The 26,223-nt window shown below is 50.2% G+C and overlaps 1 protein-coding gene across 10 annotated transcripts in view; it reads left to right on the top strand.

The window, feature by feature from the left end:
• The window catches only part of LOC144934103 (calcium-activated potassium channel subunit alpha-1a-like), a 106,397-nt gene that overhangs the window by 22,877 nt on the left and 57,297 nt on the right, over positions 1-26,223 (top strand). For all 10 annotated transcript variants that reach the window (XR_013637132.1, XM_078859497.1, XM_078859494.1 and 7 more), the window contains exons 6-14: positions 3,118-3,193; positions 6,556-6,631; positions 7,488-7,658; positions 11,545-11,636; positions 18,545-18,655; positions 20,108-20,213; positions 21,352-21,434; positions 22,510-22,579; positions 23,572-23,727. Coding sequence is in view for 9 of the 10 variants with exons in the window: in XM_078859497.1 (XP_078715623.1) it covers positions 3,118-3,193; positions 6,556-6,631; positions 7,488-7,658; positions 11,545-11,636; positions 18,545-18,655; positions 20,108-20,213; positions 21,352-21,434; positions 22,510-22,579; positions 23,572-23,727 (941 nt within the window). In the remaining variant the exon portion in view is untranslated. The remainder of the gene's footprint in view (positions 1-3,117; positions 3,194-6,555; positions 6,632-7,487; positions 7,659-11,544; positions 11,637-18,544; positions 18,656-20,107; positions 20,214-21,351; positions 21,435-22,509; positions 22,580-23,571; positions 23,728-26,223) is intronic.

Genomic DNA, 26,223 nt, shown 5'->3' with positions numbered 1-26,223 from the left:
AATGTTGCCACCTTGTCCCCACACACAAAATCCGGACGTGTTTCTCTCTTATTGTTGTTTTTCTCGGTTTGGCCTGGGTCTATCAGAACTGTTGCAGTAGCCTGTAATAAAGTTCACGCAAAATAAAAACACAATTCCGGCACCAGGTCTCGGCACAAATCAAATGAATCCGCCACCCCCACACGGATGCCTTCCTGCGAACTCTCCGGGTTAAACGGAGTGGTGAGTAGGCTTGCCGCACGTCCAGGTCAAACCTGGACAGGTGGTAACCCCTACACGAGGGCAACTCTGGGAAAACTAAATGTCCCGCGAATCTCATACCTCGTTAAACAAACCCGAGGGATTTCGCCCCCCCCTCCCCAGCACGCTTTAGGACAAGTCTGCAAAGAGTGATCAAGAATCAGGGGCTACGTTGTCAGTCGAGGGCGGTGCAGGAAAAAAACCTATTGTTGTACTGTACTATGACACCGTCTACGCTGCCCGCCTTCACCAGCCCAAGTTGACCGGCGTGGTTAAGTTTGGTAAAAACTAAAAAAATCACCACAGCACGGGGAGAACTCTCATCCAGCAGTGGATTGACAACAGCGCCGAGCGTCTTAATCAGCAGCGAAAGCAATCTCTTGCCAAACCGATCGTTGAGGCAGTGCTCATGTGCTCATGTGCTCATGTGCTCATGTGCTCATGTGCTGTTCACAGCGCTGGAGCCAATGGTGGAAATTCCACATTCCTATGACACGAGTGAGTCGACCAATCGGACAACCACCATTGACTCTGCACGTGGCTGCTAGCACTGTGGAGCTAGCGAGTGTTGGTGTATAACCGCACAAACCGTTGTGAAACTTCCTCCCCGTGGGTGTCGAGGGAGTGCCATACCCTAGCTCGCCAGGAGAAGGCAGTACAGCAAGCGGACGAATCGCCATCTCTTTCCATCTGTACGGGGATAGAGCGTTGCTCCCTCGCGCGTGTGTGTGATTTCTGCGAGTGCTCCGGTTTCCGCCCACTTGTATAATAAACATGCATCATCATTCGCTCAACCCTGCCTTCTGGACACCCGTGAAAATGAGCTTTATAGATCATCGGATTCCTCCAGTATAAATACAGATTCTGATTTTGATTCTGAAAATATCTTCGGATAAAACCCTAACAGAGAAACCTCCTGAAGAAAAGTATCCGTGTGGCTCTCGTGGACAAAGTGAATGATTAAATTAATTGTCATATCAACTTATTTCAACAATCCGATGACCTGGATTAGTGATCGGGAATCATCATTTTCAAAGCCATTTCCCATGACAATCCATGGTGGAGCTCACCAAAAGTGCAACGGTGGCTAGGAGATGTTAACTAGCTCAGCTGATCTACAGGAGGTCGTGGGTTCGATCCCGACCCTAACGTCTGCTGCTGTATGTTTGGAGTTTGCGTGTTGTCCCCGTGGTTGTGTGGATTTTTCTCTGGGTCTTCCGCTTTTTCCGCTCCACATTGAGAAACGTGTGTTTTGAGTATTTGGCTGATATACATTTTCACGTGATAAGTTGCTTCTAAAAAAGAGCTACATAGCTCAGTGGGCCTTACCTGGTCAAATAATAATTTAATAGTTTAAGCAGCCGACTCTCTGACGTGGCTGCCGGGCTGTGCTGCTCAGCGCGATCTACGGACGCGTTGCCGTATAATCGGGGGATGCAGAAAACTGGCCGCTCAATCCAGTTTCCCCGAAGAAGCTCCCAGATGATACGTGGAAGCGAAACGTCGGACATCGCGCCCAACCAAGCACGTGGGCACAGCCTGGAAATTACCACGGGGAGCCGTGCGGCACTCGCAGGAAAGGCACCGGACGCTCCCGACAAACGAGAAACTTTCCACAAACAAGGCTCTCCAAAGCCTTTTAGCCTCACGGACACCACTCCCCATAAACACAGCTGCTGGGATCCCGAGCCATCTGGCCTCCTGGATTAGTGCTTCTCTCGGCCGCTAAAACATTACAACCGGGGCTTACTCCTCCATCCAATGCCTCTCCCCACTGGCCGCTCAACTCCGCCAGTGGCAAATAAAACGACGCGGGGTTAGCACGAGTTATTTTTCTCTCTCTGTCTCCCTCTCCGTCTCCCTCTCTGTCTCTCTCTCTCTCCACGCACTCCTCATTCACGCGACGGGAAACTGCGCGAGCACAGCTTTCCACTCGGCGGCTGGCCGCTTTAGTACGGAACGGCGCTCGGAGCTAATTCGGCAGCTCGCGGTGGGGATCAGTCGCGACGTCGGGTCGAAGTGAAAAAAACAAAAATTTGAATAGAAAAACGACAGGGAACGCGCCGGCGAGCGACGATGATTTCCAGCAAGATGCTGGTTTACCGCGGAGCGGAGAGCGGCGGTGGCCACTCCGACACGGTCCAGCCGCCTCGCCGCAAGAAGTCATTTGGCGATCTCTACCAGAAGGGGTTTCGCGTCAAGAAAGAGAGTAGCCAGGACAAGGAGGAGGGCCAGCGGGGATACCAGCACTACCTCGAGGGCTTCCAATACTGGGGTGAGCAGCGCCGCCGCTCGCCATGAACGTGACGGTGACCGTTCACTCGTGCAGGGGCAGTGTCAAAACCACGTCGCGAGTGGTTTGTGCTGAGCTCCGCTGCGTAGGCCGTCGCGAGGTGTGCCGTCGCGGGGTTTGACCACGTGTTGCCCGGCACGGCGACGTCCGACGTTTCGCTCCGCGTGCTGGCGGTTTCACCTTCAGGAACCATTTGTGAATTTCATTCGGTTGCAATTCCATTCTTGCATATGGCTGCACTATGATTCAGGAGCTTACGTGCCAATGTCGAGGTCTGCCGCTACTGCCGGCCACGATGACGGAGATTCAGCAGGAAGAGATTGTGTCGTTTTGCTATTCCTCCTCCTCCTCCATTAAAGGAGTGCAGGCTGCAGTGGTGGAGAGAGGGGAGAGTTGTCCTCGCAGTTATCGTACGTACGCATGTGTGTTGAACTTCTTTCGCACCGTGCATAGTCCGTACTATTCGGAGGTGCGGGGGAAGGACAACAAATTAAGCACAAAAAGCAGTTCTAAAGATATGATTTTTCAGACAGTAACTTTGTGTTCTAATCAAATTGTGTGTTGTGTCTTTTTTTTCCCCCTAGGTTTACGGTTTCTCAGGGCCTTGCGGCTGATACAATTCTCTGAAATTCTGCAGTTCCTAAACGTGTTGAAAACGAGGTGAGTCTCCCCCCCCCGCCGCCACCCGCCCCTTCCTCTCGCGCGTGTTCATGCGAGCGCTTACCCCCTCGCGACGTCAAAACGTGCACAGTGATCGCGTCGATCGCGCTGATCGCGAGTTTGCGCGCGATCCACACGGCTAGCGCGGTCGTGAGATACGCACACAGACGAGCACAGATGTGGATTGACGTTGTATATTTTTTGTTCACCTTAAGTCTCACTAGCCCGTTGAAACACAAAGCTTAGCCGACCTTAGATTTCGTGGGGAAATATAAAATGTGGTTTAGTCAAACGGCCTTTTTATTTACTTTCCCCAAGAACAATTAATCAAGCTCCTCCGATTGGCACGGTTGCCTACGTACGGTAGGGAAAAGATTTTCTCCATACATACGTGCAGTATTTTTTCCCAAGCAATGCAAACTCCGGACCGGTTTCAACCTTCTGGGTCTCATTGGCAGCGTGTTCAACAAACGCTGCTGGATTTAGCAGATGTTATTGGGAAAGAGAAGTCCATCGACACTAGGGGACTCCGGTGCACGGCAAGAAACAGTCCCGAGTTTCTCGAGCGCTGGGAGTAGCGAGATTCCAGCAAAGGGCACTGGTTGTCGTTTCTGAGCGGAATACGGCTTCGAGTTTTAAGCTCCTTATAATCCACTTGAATGTCACGCTTGGGGGCTACATTAGCGCGAGTGTCCCGGGCCGTCTCAAACGTCGAAATGGGCTTCGGAATTAGAACTCTGATGGGATACTTGCTCAGTGACAATGTCCTGGTGATATGTATATATTTTAACATTTCTTGAAGGCTTCTTCTTCTTGAAGCCGTGAGTGCTTGGGCACTGAATTTAAATCGGGCAGAGGGAGAGCGGCGGCGCAGTCGTTTGCGTACTCAGAACCCAGCCACGCGAGAGCTTGATTCCTGGCCGTGGCGAGCGATGCCTGGACTGGTCCCCGTGCACCCGCGCACTCGCCCGTTACCGACCCGCATCTACCAAAGTGGTGAAGTATGGTCGAACGAATCCCATGACCGACGCAGCGTGAGGAAGCCTTCATCCAGCAGCGGATTGATAAAGTACCGTAATTTATTAGTTTTGACATAAATGTGCACTATTTTTGTGACATTTTATATGTGTCCGTTGTCGTTTTTAAATGCCGTCGTTGCAAAGTGTCCGAATGGCACTGGTAGTAAGTATGAGTCCGTACCAGAAGTGCCATTGGCTGTCGACTGAAGTCACATGACCTGTAGCTGTTGACAGTGTCATAAAGGTAGACAGCACCTAGAAATGAAATAACAAACCATTATCATCATCATCAGTCATGATCTATCTGCTGCTGGATGAGGGCCCACATGAGACGCTGACCATCCCACCAGTGCGATGAAACATGCTCATTTCATGGGTCCATCTCCGGGGCAGATGTCCTCTGGGCAGTCTTCCTCTCCTCTGGCTGCCATCACTCAGGCGTCACAAGTGGCGAGATGTTAACTACCTCGCGTGGTATGCAGGAAATCGTGGGTTCAATCCCGACCCTGACACTTGCTGTATATTTGGCGTTTTGCATGTCTCTCTCCCCGTTCGTCGCGTGGATTTTTCTCCGCCTCCTTCGCTTCCCCCTCCCCCCACATTTACATGTCCACGTGACGATAAGCCACTTCGTTGAGCAATCATTTGTGATATCCGGGTCGCATCTGAAAAGAAGCTACGTAGCTCAGTGGGCTTTGGTAAAATAAAAAAAAATAGTTGTTTTAGATCCAACGCGGTTAGTGTTGCCAACCCTCCCGCACTGGCGGGGAGTCTCTGTGGGAATTGGCGTCGATCTCCAGGTGGATATGGAAAGAAATTCCGGGAGATTTTAATAAATAGGATGTTTTAAGAAAGTTAATGTAATGAATGCACATCATTCATTTGTGGCTAGGTCGCTTCTGAAAAATAGCTAAATAGCTCAGTGGACCTTACCTGGCAAAATAAAAATAGTTTTAGTTTTTAGTCTCGACCACTGGCCAGCATCCCCTTCTCGCGACGTGTCCTGCCCAAGTCGACTGTCAATATAGAAGAAATGCGATGTTTTCAACGTGCATATGTTCTCTGATCGGTGCATTCCTCTTATTGTCAGTGCAAACACCAAGCATGCACCTCTCCACGCTTCTTTGCGCACTTTTCAGCTTTCCTTGCATTTTCTTTGTCAATGTCCCCGTGTTCCCAATCCGTACGTCGCAGCAGGTAATCCTGCACCGATTAAAAACTCTCTTCGGCATGCAGGAATGGTGATCGTTGCTCCGCAGTTGTTTTATTGCCAGAAAAGGGAAAAACTTATCCTCACATTTAGGTACTGGCAAAGTAAGTCCCATGCGGTGATTGTGCTCCAAATGGACCTCCCCCCCCCCATTCCTAATAATTAGCGGCTGACGTCACTCCACATGGCGGGGCGAGGCGCCTCCTCCCCCTCCTCAGCGTCAACTTACAACCCTCACTACAAAGGCAGAACCCTCACGTCACACGATCTCTGTAACGCTGTTGAGACATCAAAGTAAAAAGGACGTCATGATGAACAAGGGATTATAACCTTTAAACGCAATAGGTCCGTGTCACCGCGCCCTTACAAATTGCACACGAATTGATGCAATGAATATCACGTCGCGGCCTGCTTTTCGCTTGCAAGTTTCAGATTTACTGCAACACACCCGTCCTTGGACGGGCAAAAGGCGAGTAATTAAAATAAATGACAACTTACCGCGCTTTGTGAATCCACTTTTGAAGGCCGCCCTAGGCCATCTCTGTCATGGGGGTTGTTTAACCATACTTCACCACGCTGGTCAGTGCGGGTTGGTGAAGTGGGGGGGGGGGGGGTTCGGGGGTGGGGGCAGGCATCGCTCACCACTTACGCTAGCCATGGTTTGGAATCTAACTCGTGTTTCCACATAACGCAACGAACACGTTGACCACTGCACAACCATTGTTCTACATGTGACGTGAGGATATTGATTAGGTATCGATCGTGCGTATCCCATTCTGACGGACGCTTTGCGACTCAACACCATGACTGCATTCACTGCCAAACGTCGCCTTTTACGCGTTGCGGTGAGCAATAGTGGTGCCCCCCTCTCGAGGCTGCACGCGCGCAGCGTACGCCGCGTAAACAATCGGAGCGTCGATTCTCTCGCGATTTGACGGCGCGCGTCTCACGCGCTAAAAACTTCCATTTCAAATCGACGCATCGGTGCATCGGTGCATCGTTGCACACCTATTGAGTCTCAACGATCCCAGACGTTTGTTCCCCCCCCATGTTGACGAGCGCGGGCGCGACGCGATTATTTATCCACGACCTTAAGTTATTTAACAGATGTGCCGTGCCTCTGTATTTTCCAGCAACTCTATAAAGTTGGTGAACCTGCTGTCCATTTTCATCAGCACATGGCTGACGGCGGCTGGCTTCATCCACCTGGTATGCGTTTGTGGCTTCGCTCTCGCGTCCGTTCGAATCACGTCGTCCGATAAAAACCGAAACACCGCCAGCGAGCGTTCACACGCGCGCACGCATGGCGCTCATTCGAGTCCCAGGCTGGATTAGGGCCTCCCCGTGCCTCGTGAATGCTGGGGGTTATTTGGCCGTCGTTCGACCGCGCCGGTCAACACCGGTTGGCGAGTGTGGGGAGCACAGAAGTAGAATACAACATCAGTGTTTGCCGTACTGCCGTCTCCTGGCCACCGGCGCTCGGTACGTATGGTCAGGAGGCCGATACGAGCACTGTCCAGGCTCAAATCCGCTTTGCTGCAACGAGCTGACGAGGTAAGGCGCGTTGCGGGTGAGTTTGTCAGAGCCACTTTCGCTCGACCTCAGAAGCCAAGCGGGGTTGAGCCTGGATCGTCCCTGGATAGGTGACTGCCATGCATAACAGGTGTTATAGACTTTGGGGTATACGTTGAGGTCAGTGCAGAACAATCCCCGGGACCGGACCTCCACGGGGATAACTTGCTAACTCCAATGCCGGGGAGCGGAAGCTTTTTCCGGCTCGCCGATACGGATGGACTCGACCGAAATGAATCGCTCTGGCTGCTGATGATGATGTCGATGATGACGATGATGACGATAATAATAGCGATGCTGACGATGACAATGATGACTACGATGATAAGAATGCTGACGATAAGAATGCCGACGATGATAATGACAATGATGACAATGATGACTACGATGATGACAATGACTGATGACGATGGTGACGATAGTGATGATGACGATGGTGACGATGATGACGATGGTGATGATGATGACGACGAGTGGGCGCCACTGCGGGCAGGTGGAGAACTCGGGCGACCCGTGGAACAATTTCCAGAACTCGCAGGAGCTGACGTACTGGGAGTGCGTCTACCTGCTCATGGTCACCATGTCCACCGTGGGCTACGGGGACGTCTACGCCAAGACCACCCTGGGACGGCTTTTCATGGTTTTCTTCATCCTCGGGGGACTGGTGAGAGGTCGCACGTCTCTGCGCACTTGAAAACGAATGTTTCTATTATATTATTATATTATGAGCTTCATTGTTGTTAGCATCATCAGAGGACCGCTTAATACGAAGGTAATTTTATACCCTGAGCCCGACGAAATTGGATGGCCTAAGTAACAATGTGTATACTTATTCTTGGTTCTTTCGGTAAAGTCACGTAGAAGGGAAATAATAAAATAATATAAGTATTAAACAATTATATTTATTTTATTTTATTATTTCCCTTCTACGTGACTTAGAAGGGAAATAATAAAATAATATTAATATAAAACAATTATATTTATATTACTTTATTATTTCCCTTCTACGTGACTTTACCGAAAGAACCAAGAATATGAATCCCTGCAGTCACGAAAGCTTTAAATCAAAATGTGTATACTGTTGACTCAATTGAGAATGCGCATGTTCACATCGCCCCCCTATTGCAGACTCTGGTCTGTGAATCGCAGCCTTCCCATGCGACAGCCTTGCGCTGTCACATGGGAAAAGCCTGAATACCAAATAAGTACCCACGATTTGTTTTGATAGTGATCATCGCTACACCCCCCCCCCCATCCGACCTCGTGGCAGGCCGATGCCCACTTGTCGGCTGATGCAGTCACCTTGTGACGCACACAGGGGCAAGCTGTGCACAGAGACGTATTTCGTTACATTTTGGGCACAATGTGAATGCAAATATTGGTATTTACTTATTATTGCATTGAAAATATTTGAAGACTAAATGATTAGAGGTTAAAATAACAGACGATTAGGTTAAAATGATCAGGTTTTTATTTTTATTTAAACCAGAAAGTATTTTACAAAATACGATAGACCACATATGAGTCGATCGGCAGGTAGTGTGTGGTGGGGTGCAGTGTGGGTCCTCCCCCACCTCTTCCAAGATTCCTGACCAGCGCGGAAGAGTAGACCAAATGACATGCTAGAAGGGCTGTGTAGAGATCCATCTCGTGGAAGCCCTTTAGCCATTAAATAATTTAGGGTCATGGGAACGATTTTACATCTTAAACGAGCCGTCATAATTACCCATGAGGGAGTGGTAATGCTACTGTTCAGTGTTGTATTAAAAGGATCCAAAACAGGTTTGTCTTGATGTTGTTGTTGTTGTTGTGACTAACATTGTTGTATCGCATTAAACGTTTTGGCTGTTTATCATTCCACTGCTGGATGAATGCCTCTCCCCGACATACCAGTCGTGGGGGTTGTTTGACCATACTTCACCACGCTGGTCAGTGCGTGTTTTTGATGATGGGGTGGGGGAGCTCAGAACCCGTTGGGATACCACTCGCCACTGATTCTATGCTGCTACGAACCTGGTTCACCCGAGTTCGATTCCCGGCCGTGGTTCAAAATCGGTGTCAAGTTTTTTCTGAACTGCTCCTGGTGTACCCACACTGACCAACGTGGTCAAATAATAAAATAATAATTAATCACTGACCCAGCTCGCATACAGCAGTGGCTTGACAAAGGGCCGTACGTTATTAAGCCAGTATTATTATCATTATAATTAACAAGTTGTTATATACTCTGAATGTGCTATAATTTAATTGGATTTGCGGTTTCTGTATTAATCCAGACTTCCCCCTCGATCTGTGAATCCCTTCTCGTCTTTCCTCTCTGCCAAGAAACATAACGGCCACTGGAGGGTTTCCCGTTGCGATAGAAACTGCGAGGCGGTTGCCCTCCTCACCCTCGCCGTTGAATCGGCCGTCCCCACCCAATCGGCTCGCGACAATTGAGTCGCGATTCGGCGAGCACAGCTTTCCCGACGTTCCACCAGGGTTGTTGCCGCCGCCGCCACGCGCAATCCGGCACGACGTCCGACGTTTCGCCCCACGTGCTGGGGAGCGTCGTCATCAGGAGCTCGATTGGAACAAACAGACAGCAAAAAAAAGCCACTTCGTTGAGCTATCATTTGTGGCCAGGTCGCTTCTGAAAAAGAGCTACACAGACCAGGGGTTGATTAGAAAAAAAAAACATTTGGTTCCTGGAATGAAACGTCGGACATCGTGCCGGGCAAATCGCGGAGCGACCCGAACGCACGTCGGCGAGTCGTACGTCACAACCGTGGCAAAAACCTCCGCGGTACAATTTGATGGCCCATCTAGGATTGTGGTCGTGAATCGATTCAGGAATCTATTCGTTTCATTGACGATGCGGTGAATGGCAGTGCCTCTAGCGTTTGTCAGGTGAACATGCTACGAATTAACGCAATAATAATAATAATGAAAACATTTGTTCATACGTGCGCAATCCAAAGGTGCACCGTGGGCGCACGGATCGATTTTAATCCACGCGGCATTACACACCCCCCCCCCCTCCAGTTCAGCTCGAGACCTCGTCATACACACACATTACACTTCACGGCGATTGCTACCAACAATACACACCTCCCCGAGAATGCAATCGATTCACTGGGTCGTCTGCGGGGTTCTCTGGGTTCCTGCCGCATGAAGCCAGAAACACTCGTTCCTGAACCTGGCCCCCAACATCCCCATGTAGCAGAATTCTACAGCGACAGCCTTGCGAGACTCCAATGAGGACTTCCCGAGTCTTCGTAAACAATTGACGTGACTGTTGTTATTTTTTACTGGAGTTACATTTAATCGGCAAAGCATCACGTGCTTTGGAACGACTTCACTCCACACTCTTTATGGATAACTAAATTATTTTGCTGGTAACACTTCTCCATGAGATGGTTTGGCATTTCATCACCATCGAGGCACATTTTCAGTGTTAGGCATTTCAATTATTGTCCCCTTTAAAGTGATGACTATACCCCCGACTGTTTCATATGAACTCAAAGTTATAACGATTTGAGTTGCTTCCCAGACAATTGCATTGTAATTGCTATGACCATTTCCCCATCGCAAGCTGCAGGTTTCCAATTAATTTTCTCAAATTCGAATAACTGCCGTCCGTGTATTTCGAATGAAAGCTGTTTGGGAAAATAGATAGGATGAATAAAAATGCGTATATATATATCTTTTCTCCCTTCCAAAAACTAAACTCTATTCTACTCCCAAACGTGGTTATAATGCATTCGTGCTACGAGCGAACACACTTTCGATTTTATATTAGCTACAGGTGGCACATTTCATCCAATCACAGATATTTACAATGGGGGACAAGCTGAAAAAAATCAACTCGAATCACCATCGCACGATGCCAGTGGCAGCCGTGAACGTAAAACGAGAAGGCGTTCATCGCAAACAAACTCGCATTTTGCTTCAAATCAGCCCAGTTATTCCCCCCCGTCCCACCCGCTTCTTACTGGCAAGCCGGTCATGTTAATTAGGCGCACTTGTACGCGCGGGCAGATTTATCGCAAGAAATCCTCCACGGGTTTATGTTTGTTGCAACAACAAAAAAACATGGCCTCACGACAATGCTTCGTTGTCTCCGTGTGTCCGACCCCGCTCTCGACGTGTGACCGTGGCGGCTATTTTCTACGTTTCCGTTCATTTTCAAAAGTGCTCAGGATGAGTTAAAAGAAAGTTGCAGAGTTGCAAACGCAACTGGCGCGACATTAATTTAATTCTCCCGTAAAGCAATCGCTGCTCATTGCGCCACGGGGAAAAAAAAAACCTCGCGTAAGGGTAAATCATTAATCTTACTCACATCCACAATTTGTGATCTGAACTTTAAGAATTTGGTAAAAGTAATATAAAAGAAAATGACCATGTGCTTCACGAGCATATGTGTGAGTGCGACACGGGTCACGGATACAACCGGTGGACTGTGAAACATCCGACAACAGTTAAGCTCTTCAGTTCCTTCTCTGCACTCGAAACTTGCTGTCTTTAGTCTCTGTGTTTGTCTGTTCTTCTCTCCTGTTTTCCTCTTGTAGGCCATGTTTGCCAGCTACGTCCCTGAAATAATAGAATTAATAGGAAACCGCAAGAAATATGGTGGCACCTATAGTGCTGTTAGTGGAAGGAAGTAAGTATGGCATGCTGTACACAGAGGTTTCCCCATCCTCCCTATGCCCCCCATGTTCCCTTCACCCCCTGCCCCCTGCTTCACCCCCCCCCCTCACCCCCCCAAAACATCCACGCTCAGAGGCAGACACCTCTCCGCATGCTCTCTTTCTATTCCATGATGCATGTAGGCAATGTTTGCTCGCTACGTGCCAGAAATCGCTGCGCTCATCCTAAACCGGAAGAAATACGGTGGGAAATATAATCCGACGCGGGGCAGAAAGTAAGTCGACCGAATGAGCGATGCGGCCTCGAACGTTTGCAAAGAACGCTGACGGGATGTGGCTTGGATGCAAGGTGTCCGCAGCCATGATTGCGACTCGCATCATTGCTTTACACGTGTGACTTCGTCGCCCGTTGTTGCTCAGGCCGCCCGCCTTCCAGGCGGTTTCCGCCGACCACTTAGTCCAGTGTTCTTCACTAATTTTCAGAGGGAGGAGCACTTTCGCCGATAAGACTTTAGCAGCGTGAGGGCCGCCACACCACCTGGAAGGGGTCTTTTCACATTTGTGTATTGTGGGGGGGCCACACTAAAGGCCACCGGGGGCCGTCAGTGGCCCGCGGGCCTTGCTATGAAGAACATTGACTTAGAGCCCACCTTCGAAACTAGGAGTGGGAGTCTTAACACGATGGGACATGTTACCAGTAAATGAATACTACATTTAATGCTGTGGATAAGCTTTCTGCGGCCAATGTTATGAATCATAAATGATTAGTTTCGGGTTAGATTGCGTACGTAAGATAGCGTGTGTCGCAAACCCTTCACCACCCGACGCAGCCGATTAATAGGGTTTGTGGCGTGAACAAACGTGGCAAGTTCATAACTGCTTCAGCAACACCATCTGTGCAATCCCATTGGCACATTTCTTCGTGTGACTGCATCGGGTGGAGGAGGGTTTATGACACATTTTATTTCCGCATTTTATTCAATTTTTTTTCGAATGAAGCAGAGTATTAAACCTGCGTTTTCAGTCAGTGATTTCCTGCTGCTTAAAATGAGGATCGAGTTATTCCCTGGTTCACGATCCCTGAGCCAGTTGGTGCAATTTCCACATTCCCATGACAGGGGCGAGTCTATCCATAGGACAACCACAGTCGACTTCCCCCACCAAGTGGAATCCACTTTATATCAACCCCGGAAGGATGTCAACTCCCAACGAGGATTTTTTAACTCACAACCTTCCCTTCCGCTTGAAAGCCACTCGCTCTCCCGCCACGAGCCACCTGGCCGGATGAACCGTCCCGTGCACAGAGACCTGGCAGGAGGAGGGCGACCTAAGCAACAACTGTCACACTCCTGATTAAAATTTGAATATGAAACGTGGCTGTTGAATCATGTCGATGAGCCTCACGAGATATTATGTAAGCGAAGGCTCGGAAATGGTTTGAATGCACACGCAGCGATTTAAACCTCTTTGGTGATCGTCAGCATTCCAAAGACTGTGTGTCCGATTTTTTTTCTAGCCCGACTGGAGCAGCTGTTACGACATGCACTGATGGAGGTTTCGTAACGAGCGCAATCGGGAGCGCGTCCGTTCGCTCGGCGTAATGAGTGTTTTCTCGCAAATGCTTTTGCACGATCCCTGTCATGCCGATCAGTTGTGTTGGCAGCGCGCATGTTTGCACGTTGTGTCTGGTGCCACTACGGCTGTTGCACTGCATTCAAGTGGATGCGCACCCACCGACATTTATTTGTGAGTGCAGGTAACTGGGGCTTAATTTATCAGTGAATATTTGCTGGGTTGCTAGTAATTTCAAATTTAAAGTTTTTTTCTTTTACCAGATGTGAACTCAAGATTAACGGGATATAGTCCCATTTGTGAAGTGAAATGAAAGCCAAAACAAATAAAATAAAGTACAAGCAACAAAGCAAATGGAAAACTGTAGCGGGTCGTCACTTGGTGAGCAGCCACCGCCAGAGCGAGAGGCAGCATTGGATCCAAGGCTGGGACACCTGAGGTCGAGGTCAATGCCGGAAGCCTTTCAGGTAGAGGCCAGTATCTAGACCAGATCTTCTAGGTGAAGGCCCGTGTCAAGTGCAGATCCTCTCGGGGGAGGCCAATGTCATAGCCGGATCCTCTAGGTGAAGGCCCGTGTCAAGATCGGATCTTCTCGGTGAAGGCCAGTGTCAAGGCTGGATCCTTTAGGTAGAGGCCAGTGTCAAGGCCAGATCCTCTAGGTGGAGGCCAATGTCAAGGCTGGATCCTTTAGGTCAAGGCCATTGTGAAGGCCGGTGCCTCCAAGCCAAGTCCTCGGGCGAACGCCAAGGCCAAGGATGAGAGCTGAGAAAATGTCCTCGAGCTGACCTTGAGGCCAAGGTCTGGTCTCGAGAACCTGAGACTGGTGAGAGCTATAGTATGGGTGCGGTGTGTAGAAATATTTTCCAGGCCACGGACTCGGTCAGACCCGGCTTACAATCAAGCCCTCAATGTAATCTTACGGAGAAATTCTGTGCAGTCCACCGATGGACCTCATAATGTACGCAACAGGTTGCATATGAACAGAATGTCATCACCCGTTAAACTACAGCAGTACTATGCAATGGTACAATACAATTTGGATTAATATAGCATGTCAATATGCCGCATAGAAACAGTGGGCATGGTGCTTTTGCAGAACGAGGCAGGCAGAGGGAGAAGAGGAGGAAAGGTCTTAAGCCTGACCTTGAACAGCAACAGGAATTCAACAGAACGGACGGCTGGGGGAACCGAGTTTCACTGAGTCAATCCTCATTCTGTAACGGCCAAATTACTCGGCAAACAAATGAGTACATTTTTATCTGCCCCGAATATTTGTATCTATAAAATTAAGTGCAAATAACGCAGAAAATGGAAGACTGGAGGGTAGGTCGGCACGGGACGAGCAGCCACCGCCATCAACAGCCAGCAGAGATTCCAGCCTTCCTTGCATCAGTTGCTTTGTGACCAGGCGATGACATGCCAAATCAGCTGGCTTCTTGGGGGAAAGGTGAAAGCCAAGGCGCCAGATCCAGAGCCCCCACTAAGCGTCATATGGGTCTACCGCGTTCCACTCCATCCCCTTGTAGTCCGAGTCGGCTCGTTACAGCTCGCCAATCCACTGCTGATCTCCACCCTTGGTACCCCTCCATGTCCACACACTCCGTGCACACGTTACATCACCTGTGCATCTGCCATGCAGTGCCCTTCACACACAAACACTCACTCGTGTTATATCCAGGGCTTCATTTCTCCATCGAGATATATATTTTCTGTTCCAGGTCACTAGTTACTGGGGTTAGGCGCGTGATTAATAGCGCCAGTCTCAGCGAGGTATACTGGATGTTTGTGTCGGGAGTGGATGCTATTGTCCAGGCCGCTAATCTGGACAGACTCCGGCTCAAACTAAGCCCTGGTCATATCCAACCGCTCTATGAATCTCCATAGATCTAAACAAATTATTTGGCGATCATGTCGCTGGCAGCAGTGCACACCAAGTAAACATGCAACGTCGGGCCAACGTTGGCGCGCGGGTAGAACCGTTGGACGAAGTTTGGCCCAACGTTCCATGTTTATTGGACAAGTAGAAATAACAAGAACACAGCGATGACAAACGTGTCGAGGTTTTTTTTTTTCTTCCCCCTACAAATTGTAATTTGCTTCGTAGCCATAGAGCTCTGCCCGTTCCCAGTACGATTGGGAAATAGAATAAAGAAGCAGAGAAATGGAGAGGTGTGAAAGCGATGATGCAGCTGGGCAGTTCCGCAAATTCGGATGCACATTGCGGACACAATTTGAAAGGTGTGGGGTTGTGAGTCAGTTTGACACGTAGGCTTCCGTGCCCAATATTATTCATAATTAAGGTTTTATTGGTTAGTTTGCCTAAGTATAAATGTGTCGTTGGCAACGCCAGCACCCAACACAACCAATTAGTAAGGTTTGTCACTTAAACAAAATGTGCCAATTAGTTACTACTTCAGCCCACCGGTGTGTTTAAGAGTAAATCCACAACATTTACAATTTGAGTACGACGTTTCCCTGTCAATTACATCCAGCATCATCGGGCGCTTCTTGCCAGAATTGCCATCGGTACGATCGCCAGGTGGTGTTTTCCTTGGGCATGCCACGTCAAGCAATCAGGAACCGTAATTCACATCGGGGAAAATGACGTGTCCACCTTTCTTGGTAGGGGAGAAATGCGCTCAAATTTCCGCGGTGCCGGATGTACTTGGACGAAGTGACGCTTTCATCTACGCTGGGATGGTGGTGGTGCATTCCGTTTGATGCGCGCCAAACAAACCGCCCACTTATTCCACAAAGAAGCCGTAATTATCAACAAATGTAGATAATTACCTTTCAAATAACATCTGTGTGTATTATACGTGACATTTTTGACCGTGAGGTCGCCTCAATTGTGGACCTGCTAAGCTGTAGTAAGATCAAGGTCAATTGTTTTCATATCTGAACGTAATTTTCGTGGGACAAACGATAAGAATGATAAGAACGCAGTGCGGTGGGTGAGATGCACAGGGCACGATTCACAAACAGCACATTCCTCATTAGCGCTGCCTTCTAACGCGATGCGTGATTAATTATGTTCGATTGGTTTATGTATTGCCGCAAAGAATGTTCACTCTCGTGTCGTCATGCGGAGGTTGCTGCTCCACTCCGCTGAGTCGTGCCATTTTGTAGGAATTCAGAACTGGCTCCTCCATCATCACCACGCAGCCGTTATCATTCCACTGCTGGATGAAGGACTCCCCATGCCACTGCCATCTCTCACGATCCTGCGATGTAATCACAATCCGCCCAGCGCCTGCACGCGAGCGGATTTATTCACTCGATCTCCCCGGTGGGCGTCCCCTTGGGCGCGTTCACTCCCCTGGTTGCCACTCAGTCGTCGTCATTCTCACGAGTGGCTGTTCCATGGAAATGTCTCCCCAGCCGATAGTGATGTGGAATTCCCACCACGGACTCTGGACTGACCAGTGAAGGATGAGCCAGGCCCCCATGCTTATGAGAGCATTTTCTACTCGCCGGCTGTTGTTACGTTTAGCTGAAAGCACTACGCTGGGGTTTGAATGTTAGACTCGCAGCCAGGAAGCAGTGGAAGTTGCGCACCACAGGAATGATGATAAGATGAGAACTCGGGGTTTGCAAAACTGGATCGGCTCAAACATTGGAGACAATAGTACCCATTGAAAACGAGCCGAGAGATAGTCGACTCGGATGGCGAGGATGTTGTTGAAAGAGAGGAACACCGCATGGGAAGAGAGGCGATGAACATGGAAGCACTGGGGCAGAGACTGAGAGGCAGGGCCGAGAGAGGGGTGGATCCAGGCAGTGGACGAGGATGTGAAGGACTGCGAATTAGATGTGGGAGATGATGGCCCGAGGCAAACACGATTAGAGAAAGAGGACCAGGAAGGCAGAACCTCACATGGACGGGGAAATGCCAGGAGAAAGGTAAAGTACCACACGTAGGTCAGGCACGAGAGCGGTGCTTTGCGTGGGAGCGAAAAGAGATGAGTGCATCGGTTGTAGAACACGCGCAATGACACTGGGATCAGAAACATTTGACATTGACCAACAAAGTGGAACAAGCTATGAAAAGTGTGCAAAAAAGCATGGAGAGATGCATACTTGTAATGGCACTTAAGAGACGGAAATAATACTTATAGATCATAGAATTGTTTGGGCTGGACACGTCGCCAGAAGAGATTATGGCCATTGTCGGAGTCTTCCGACGCAGAAGCAGTCAAAGGGAGGGCATCCAGCGTGGAGAAGACACGACGAGATCAGATTGTGTGCAGCTCGATGAATAAGACCTGAGAGTTTGCAAGAGCTTTGGTCGACCTTTTCCCAGCAGTCGATAGATCATGGATGATGATATGCACTGGAAATTACTTTTTCAGAACACAATGAAATGTAACGTTTACATTGTTATCAGAGTACCCGACCCCAGATTATCTAAAAAGGGGAATTTCGTGCCCCACACCAACACTTGAATCACTTTGATTGGGCAACATTTTTTGACTGCTTGAGTCAAATGGATGCAGAGAATAACTGAAATGAATTTTCACGCTATTTACACTTTAAAAAAATTCCACATGTTGCCATTGTCTGGACTAAAAACATGACTACAACAGAATACCTTTTTTCACCCCACTGTACCAACCGAACCGTGCCATGGCCGTGCCCAGCCAGCCTGGCACGGCACAGCAAAGTGCCACGTTGGTTTTCCACTGCAGAAGCCGAGCAGAACCGTTGAGGCCACACGTGAGACGACGCAGCGACGCCGTGATCCTCACCGATGTCGCACACGCAACGAGAATGCTCTCATAGCTCCTGGCCCTGCTTGGCCCCGAGCCAGACTGAGATGGCCTTCTGAGGGCCAGCGTAGCACGACTCAGTTGCGACTCGGTGCTGCAAATTGGCAGTGAAAACCCACCCTGAACCGCGAGGGCCCTGCCCCGGCCCGGCACGGATGTGGCCAGTGGAAAGTGGTGACGGTGCCCATGAACTCCTTTCCCATTATGACACGTCCGCAAGCTGCGGGGTGGGTGTCCTGTTCGCCGCTGAATCTCAGAACTCGCAAGCGGCTCGGCGCTAATTTTACTTTAGAGAGGCATAGCCCCGTTATTTTTGACTCGCTGTAGAGAACCGGAGCGACATGACCGCACTCTATGATGGCCGGCGCCAAACTGTGCCACACGCCCTCCCGCATGGCCTTGCGGGAGCCTCGGTACCGATGAAGTTAGTCGAGTTTAGTTTTTCACGTACGTCATCGGACTGGAAAATCGGATTTAATGCCGATGAGGTAAGCGTACGTACTTCATCGGAATTGGGAAAGGGGTTAAACGAACGCCGGCCGACCGTTCACACCGAGCCCTGCACTGTTTGCGTTCCTCAGACACATAGTCGTGTGTGGCCACATAACCCTGGAGAGCGTCTCCAACTTCCTCAAGGACTTCCTGCACAAGGACCGCGACGACGTGAACGTGGAGATCGTCTTCCTGCACAAGTGAGCGCCGCCCGCCCGCCCCCTCGTCGCTCGCGCTGCTGCCGCCGTTGTGGCGGCGTGGAGGTCACCGCAGGTCGCCACGGATAAATCGCGAATTTTGATAACTTCTCTGAAATCTTGGACGTGGCCATGGAAACGCGTTCCATTAGGTGCTTTCTTTAAATAACAATTTACATTTATGAGGCGCAACTCATCAAGGGATCTCTGCTTCCTGCGTGGCGCACTTTCTCAGCGAACTTGGTTGTGGAATTACCATTAACTATTTTTATTTTACTTAAAAAAATTGTTAATTTCATCAACATATTTCATTACAAAATAATTTTGGCATTTTTATTATCTTTAAAATGTAATTCAGTGTTTAAGTCGGGCATCGCGGGCCCCCACCTTTCCCCCCCGTGACCTCTCCCAGACCGAGGCTGTGAATTTGACTCAAAACGACCGTGCAAGAATTGTAGCCTCGCTCATCATCGTGATGGATAAAGTGACAAGAAACCACTTCCATCCGTCATCCTCTTATCCACGAATCCTATTATTATTGATGGGCTGTGGGGTGGGGGAGGCAGGGAGTGGGGGGGGGGCATTACTCAGTGGGGAGGGGTCGATTTCAAATGTCCAGTCTATGCTTTGGTTAATTCCTTTGCTGTGCACAAAACGTGATTAAGCAAGCTGTACAACCCTGTCCGTGTACATGTGGGTCGCAGTTGGGTAGTGTCGCTGCACTACGGACCTCACGGCCTGTCCCCTATTCCCACTGCTGGTGTAACGCAAGTTTAACTATTGTAATACAAATCCAGGTGGACCAACGCAGCGATTCGTACATGAATGAATCGATTCTCAAGCTCACGATACACACGTGCATGAATCCATGACTTTTTCAAATCGCTTGCATTATAGGTAATGGGTTCCTGTTCCCCCTGGGCTACAATTCATAACAATGTTAAGAAATAATCGATATTTAAATGGAAGCGTGACCCTGAATCGCAACGATCGAGTGAGCGAGTCGAGTGGGCGAGGGGTGAATATTTCTGCCCCTAAAAGACCCGAAATCTTGCTCATAGTCCTTCACCACCACACGCGTGGTGGTGCGTTCACAGTTCGAATCTATTGGCCGCCCTGGTTATCACTGGCAGGTGTTAGAATCATAACAACACTACGCGCCATCTGTTTCGCTCACAGTGGACGTTAAAGATCCCCGTGACGTCATTCGTAAGGGTAGCACCGTCGTGTGCCAGCGTCAGGGTGCATGTTTGCCAAATTTCGGATGAAGATCTCCACACATATCTTGCTGCCCTCCGCCGTGTGAACCGGAGGCCACTTGAAGGCCTCTCAGACGCAGCTCTGCGATATCCGCTTCCACGGACCAGCTCTCCGACACGAGAGATACCTACGGATTAGCGCGGGGGGGGGGGGGGAATCTGGATAGATTCGGAGAACTCGACGTCTCGTCCGCAGCATCTCTCCGAACCTGGAGCTGGAGGCGCTGTTCAAGCGACATTTCACGCAGGTGGAGTTCTACCAAGGCTCCGTGCTCAACCCCCACGACCTGGCGCGGGTCAAGGTAGCACGCTCCGTTTCACTCCGCACTGGCGGCGATCGCGAGCGTAGCGTCTCCAGCCGGCTCAATGTGTGTATGTGTACATGTTTGGAAAGTTGCCAACGTTTCGGGCATGGGCCCTGGCTTCATAGCACAATATGAGTGGCGTCCATTCCTGTGGCGTCATGTTTTTGGGATCCCAAAACTGATTTTTGATTTCCGCATTATTCAGAAATTCATAGCGAAGTCGAACTTTGGAATTTTTGTCAGATTAACGTGAAAGTTGCCGACCCGTCGTGAACTCACGCTGGCTGGAATCTGACCGCATCTCATTCATTTATTCATTATGCTCCATTCATTAACTCCCAGCCGATGCCCTCTCTCATGGCTAGCAGACCTCCACTTTTGCATGGAGCTCCTCAACATATTGCTGCTGCCATCATGCACAGAATTGAACAGAATTGTCACCGTAACATTTATAACGTGGGGAAATGTAACTTGGAGAGGACAGAGGCGCCGTGGTGAGGGATGCAAACTCTGAATGAATCGATTCTGGGGAGATTCTCTCCAACTTGACGTAATGACAGCACACATTACGTATTAAGTGGTTGCACTGTCAAGGGAATGAAAAATCGTATTAACAACGAATGCACTTGCGGCTGAATTATGTGCATTCATTTTCTTAAAACATCCCATTTATTAAAATCTCCCGGAATTTATTTCCATATCCACCAGGACATCGACGCCAATTCCCACAGAGACTCCCCGCCAATGCGGGAGGGTTGGCAACGCTAACCGCGGTGGATCTAAAAAAACTTTTATTTTTATTTTACCAAAGCCCACTGAGCTACGTAGCTCTTTTTCAGACGCCACCCGGCTATCACAAATGATAGCTCAACGAAGTGGCTTATTACGTGGAAATGTAGAGCAACAGACAAATTATCTGAACGCACGTTGATTCTAAAACGTGTAGGGAAAAACCGGAGAACCTGGAGAGAGAAAAAACCACGCGAACTCCAAATATACAGCAGGTGTCAGGGTCGGGATCGAACCCACGACTTCCTGCATACCAGGCGAGATAGTTAACATCTCGCCACGTGTGAACGTCTGTCGTGGTCATTGTCTTCGTTGTGTCCCGGCGTGTGCGGGGCGCCGCGTGCAGATCGAGGCGGCAGACGCGTGCCTCATCCTCGCCAACAAATACTGCGGAGACCCCGACGCCGAGGACGCCTCCAACATCATGAGGCGAGCCAGGGAGCCAGCGAGGGAGCCAGGGAGCCAGCCAGGGAGCGAAAGAGCGGCACCGGGGCCAGCGCCCTTAGTGGACGGCAGACTCACTGCCACGCGTCCGCACGAACGTGTCGGACGTGCTTTAATGCATAGGTCGCCGACTACGTGTGTATGTTGAACTTCTTTCGCGCCGTACGTAGCCAACAGTGCTAATCGGAGGTGCGGGGGGGGGGAAGGACAACAACTAAACACAAAAGTGGACTGAGGGAGTGGGTGGGTGGGTGGGTGGTTGTGTGAGACCTTGGGGGTCAGAGTGGCTGGGTGGATGGCTTGGGGAGCTGGTTGAGGGGCTGGCTGGCTGACTGGGTGGGCGAGTGGCTGCTGGCTGAGGGGCTGGCTGGCTGACTGGGTGCGTGAGTGGCTGGCTGGAGGGGCTGGCTGGTTGACTGGGTGGGGCGAGTGGCTGGCTGGCTAAGGGTGCTGGCTGGCTGACTGGTGTGCGTGGAGTGGCTGGCTGAGTGGCTGGCTGTGTGGCCGGATTGCTGGGGTGGGTTTGGTGTGCACCAGCAGCATTGGCCACAGCCGCATTGGCCACAGCCAACAGCCAAACATCACTTTGTTCCCATCCCACGGAGTTGGCTGAGTTCGGCGATGCTGCCACGGACTTGAAAGTCAGGTCACCAGTTCAATTGAATTGAAGTATTTAAAACAATGGGCAAGTTTCTTAAAATCACGCCACCTCCGTCTGTCCCACCCAGCAGTATAACTGTGTGCCCGGCAGTTATCCGATTGTCAGATTGCATACAGTGGGGTAAAGTGTGGGTACTCCGACTTCTTCCAAGACATCTGGCCACTAAGGATTAGACGACATCCCCTCTAGAAGGTCTCTCTGGAGGTCCCCCTGGTGGAGGCCCTCCTGAGGGCAGTGGCGTGGGCGAGCGATCGCAGCGCTGGAACCTGCGCTAGCTCCTCTTCCGGCGCAGCTGGTGAACCACGTCTAGGAGTTGTGCTCGCATCTGTGCACTGGTGCATCCGTCTGAATCGAATTGTCGCCGGGCTTTACTGGGCCATGCCACTTTTGTCGTTGCAGGGTCATCTCCATAAAAAACTACCATCCCCGCATCCGAGTCATCACCCAGATGCAACAGTACCACAACAAGGTAGCAGCTCGCCACCGTCGTCTGCGACGGCCACACGAATGCTCTCTCCTCGCACACACGGCCCCCAAAATCCTTCAACCCGCCAAAACGGCAAAAAGACGAAGTGCCAAGACTGGGGGACGGTGGCTCAGAGGTCAGAGTACCGAGGGGCACGGCTGAGACCCCGAGATCAGACGCGGGTTTGCAGCTCACCTGTGATTAAGCCCTGCCCGGAATTAACTGTATCCAACTGCACACGATGATCAACATTGTACCCAACTTCACGATTAATTTCTCATCATGTGACCATGGGTTTTGATTGTTTTACTTTCGTCATTGTGGTGACTCGGGTTGCTCTTGCAGGCGAGGCCAATCGTGCTCTTTCGAGTACTTACCTGGCTCAACAAAACACACCCTGTTGCAACATTCTTTTTAGTGCTTTTCTGCAGAACTTGTATTTCAGTCGTCTCCGTACACCGTTGGGTCCGTCGTTATGCTGCGGTTTTATATATATTTAATTAGTATTTAGTTTTCATACACTTTTTTGTAACACTTGTTTGTGCAACAGGCCCGCAGGCCAGCAGACAGCACGAGCAACGTCGTAAAAGACGCGAGTTTACGTTTCGTGAATTTGGCGAGGTTATTGTAAGAGATTGGGGACGGTGGGAGGGAACTCAAAGGTGAGCTGTGGGTGGGAATAAGCAAAAAGAGAAGTGAGCTGCAGTGTGGGGAGTGAGTGGATGGGTGGGTGGAGTTTTTGTGACCTGCAGTGTGGTGTGTGGGCAAGTGGGTGGGTGAATGAGTAGGTAGCCAAGTCAGTGGGTGGGTGGGTGGGTTGATGTGACCTGCTCTGTGGTGAGTGGGTGGGCGAGCATTGCTGTGACCTGCGATGGCTTGAACACGGCGCCGTTGAAACCACTGCAAAAGCACCGTTGCCCGCTAGTTCCCCCCCACTACCCCCCACCGCCGCCACCACCACTTCCTCCGTTGTTGTTTGCTGCCCCTGCGTCCAGGCCCACCTCCTGAACATCCCGAGCTGGAACTGGAAGGAGGGCGACGACGCCATCTGCCTCGCCGAGCTCAAGCTCGGGTTCATCGCCCAGAGCTGCCTCGCGCCCTGCCTCTCCACCATGCTCGCGAACCTCTTCTCCATGCGCTCGTACATCAAGGTGAGCGTGGCCCAAACCGGCGAGCATCAAAACTCGCCGTTTCAAAAAACTAAACTGAACGTATTTTTCCTCGTTATTTTTCCACGCACACAATTTTGTAGGATCGCAGGAACATTGGGTGCGATCATTTAGCATTGCTGTTGATAGGTATAAACCTTGTAGTCTCATTGTGGTTGCCTTATGCCAATAATTGCTACCTTCCAAGCCAGCATTACAGCATATCCAGAAAATATTCAGCAAGTCAGGGGATGCGACCTTGGTTCTTGTAATATTCATTGTATAATTTATATTTACGATATTTTAATATATTATACAGTCCAGAGGTCACCGGTTCAATCTCCCGACGTGGCAGTATAAATGCGTACACCACGCTTCGTCGATCAGCAGGTCACGTGCGGCGAGGAGAAATGTGGGTTACTTCCCACCCCCTCCTGAAAGACGTCCAGCTCGCATGGAAGAGTAGACCAAAATACCTTTTATAGAAGGGGGGCTCCATTTAACTCCGCTGTCCGTCAATAGGCGCACGAGCAAGCAATTGCAGGGCCACGCCTTTACCTCTTTACGACCCACGCAATTAGTGGAAGACTAAACACCGCTCGGCAAGGACACTGGGGGAGTGTCCACGCGTGTTTTTATTTCTGACTAATAACGGGGGCACCGCGTTTTGGTCCGCTTAGATTTTTTCTTTTTTTCTTCCACAAATGGAGGATGCAAATCGAATTAACACTGAGAGCTTTAGACCGCCGTGTCTCCCAGGGGCTACTTCGAAGGCACCTGTAGATGTGCGAACGCGCCGATGACACTTCCAACGCGGGTACGGTGGCCTCGTCCCGTCAAGCCACGCTGCCAGCAAGGGATGGAAACCGAGTGGGCGGGGCACGCGCTGCGCCTCGTCAAGGGCTGGCCGCGTCCGTCCGTACCTCGTTTATAATCCAGCCTGAAAACTCATTTGATCAGAACTGCTTTTTGTGTTTAGTCTGTTGTCCTTCCCCCGCACCTCCGATTAGCACGGTTGGCTACGTACGGTGCGAAATAAGTTAAATGTGCGCACACACACACACACGGGCAGCACAGCGGTCGTGCCGTCCGACCCGGTGGCTCCGCACGATTGAGCCGCTCGTGAGTTGGAAGGCCCCAGAATTCGAATCCTGGGTCAGAGATTGACGCACCCCTCTGCGCCACTTAGTGTGGGAAGTTAACGGCAGTCGTCTGCCGTGGGAACGTGGAAAGTCCCAACTGGCTCAGAGCTGTACGCAGGAGAGCACTGCGTCAATGATCGTTTGTGAAAAAATCACTTGGACATGACAGCCGCAGTTTGCTCTTAGTTTTTGGCTTTGCACTCCTCTTCTGTATAGACACTGGGATACAACTCTGCCGCTCTGCATCCTCATCTATAGAATACTCACAAAGGTGCAGCCGATGATCAAGTCACTGGGAATGTTACACTCTCGTCAGATCTTGGCTAGCCAAGCAGGAGTTGGACGGACAACAACCCTGTGTGGCAGGTGTTATAGGCTGCTGCAGGGTGACACTGTGGGCAGCACAGCGAACAGACAGGCAACGTGTATTGTTGTACTGTACTTCTATGCTAGTACAGCTATGCTGCTCATCTTCACAGCTTGTACCGACCGGCACGATGATGTACGGTCAAGGCACCCCCCCCACCCCCTCCATGATCAACACGGCGGTGGAGTAACACAGGGCTGTGAATTGTTATAATTTCACACAGCATATTTAGAAGCGTATTAAATCTATGTATATGCATGGCTTACAACTAAATAAATGCATATTTTGATAGATACAGCTATAACAATGCAAACACCCCACCCCCGCCCCACACGGGCAATAATTTTTTTTTAAACAACCGTATTTTCTGGATTAAAAGACGTCACACGGAAAATCAGGCGGCACGCCCACGGTGTTGCCTGGGGAATCCGGTATCCCTTGTGCATCTCAACGTGCCCTCGCTGTCGGCTTTATTTGCATCGGTCGGTAATACCCACAACTGCCGTTTAACCGCAGATTTATATTTAAAAGTTTGCATCTGCCACCAGGTGCCCATCGGAACGTCACGCTATGTCCGACAGATATTATTAATAGGCTATGAATTGTGTTCTTCATCGCCATGAGCTGCGGTCAATCCACTGCTGGATGAAGGCCATCCCAAGCAGCCATCGCCACCTCTCGCGATCTGTCTGCTGTAAACGATGCACCCAGCGCCTGCACACGGGAACCAATTTCATCGCTCCGTCTCCTTCGGTTGGACGTCCCTCTCGGACGCGTTCCACCCTGTGCGCCGTTATTTTATTATATTACTATTTATATCCCTTTTGTCATCCGGGACGTAACAACATACTGTATCGTGTATTTATAATCGCTGCGTGTAGAATTGCGGCTTAACGTGTTTGACCCCGCGTTTAAAAGGAAACTCAGAATAGTCCCGAGTCCCCGGGAGGGAGGCACCGCCGCGTGCGATTGACCGAAGGTGTCGGTCAG

Source organism: Lampetra fluviatilis, chromosome 9, assembly GCF_964198595.1.
Source record: "Lampetra fluviatilis chromosome 9, kcLamFluv1.1, whole genome shotgun sequence".
Classification (NCBI taxonomy): domain Eukaryota; kingdom Metazoa; phylum Chordata; class Hyperoartia; order Petromyzontiformes; family Petromyzontidae; genus Lampetra; species Lampetra fluviatilis.
This window is presented reverse-complemented; position numbering and strand designations above follow the sequence as displayed.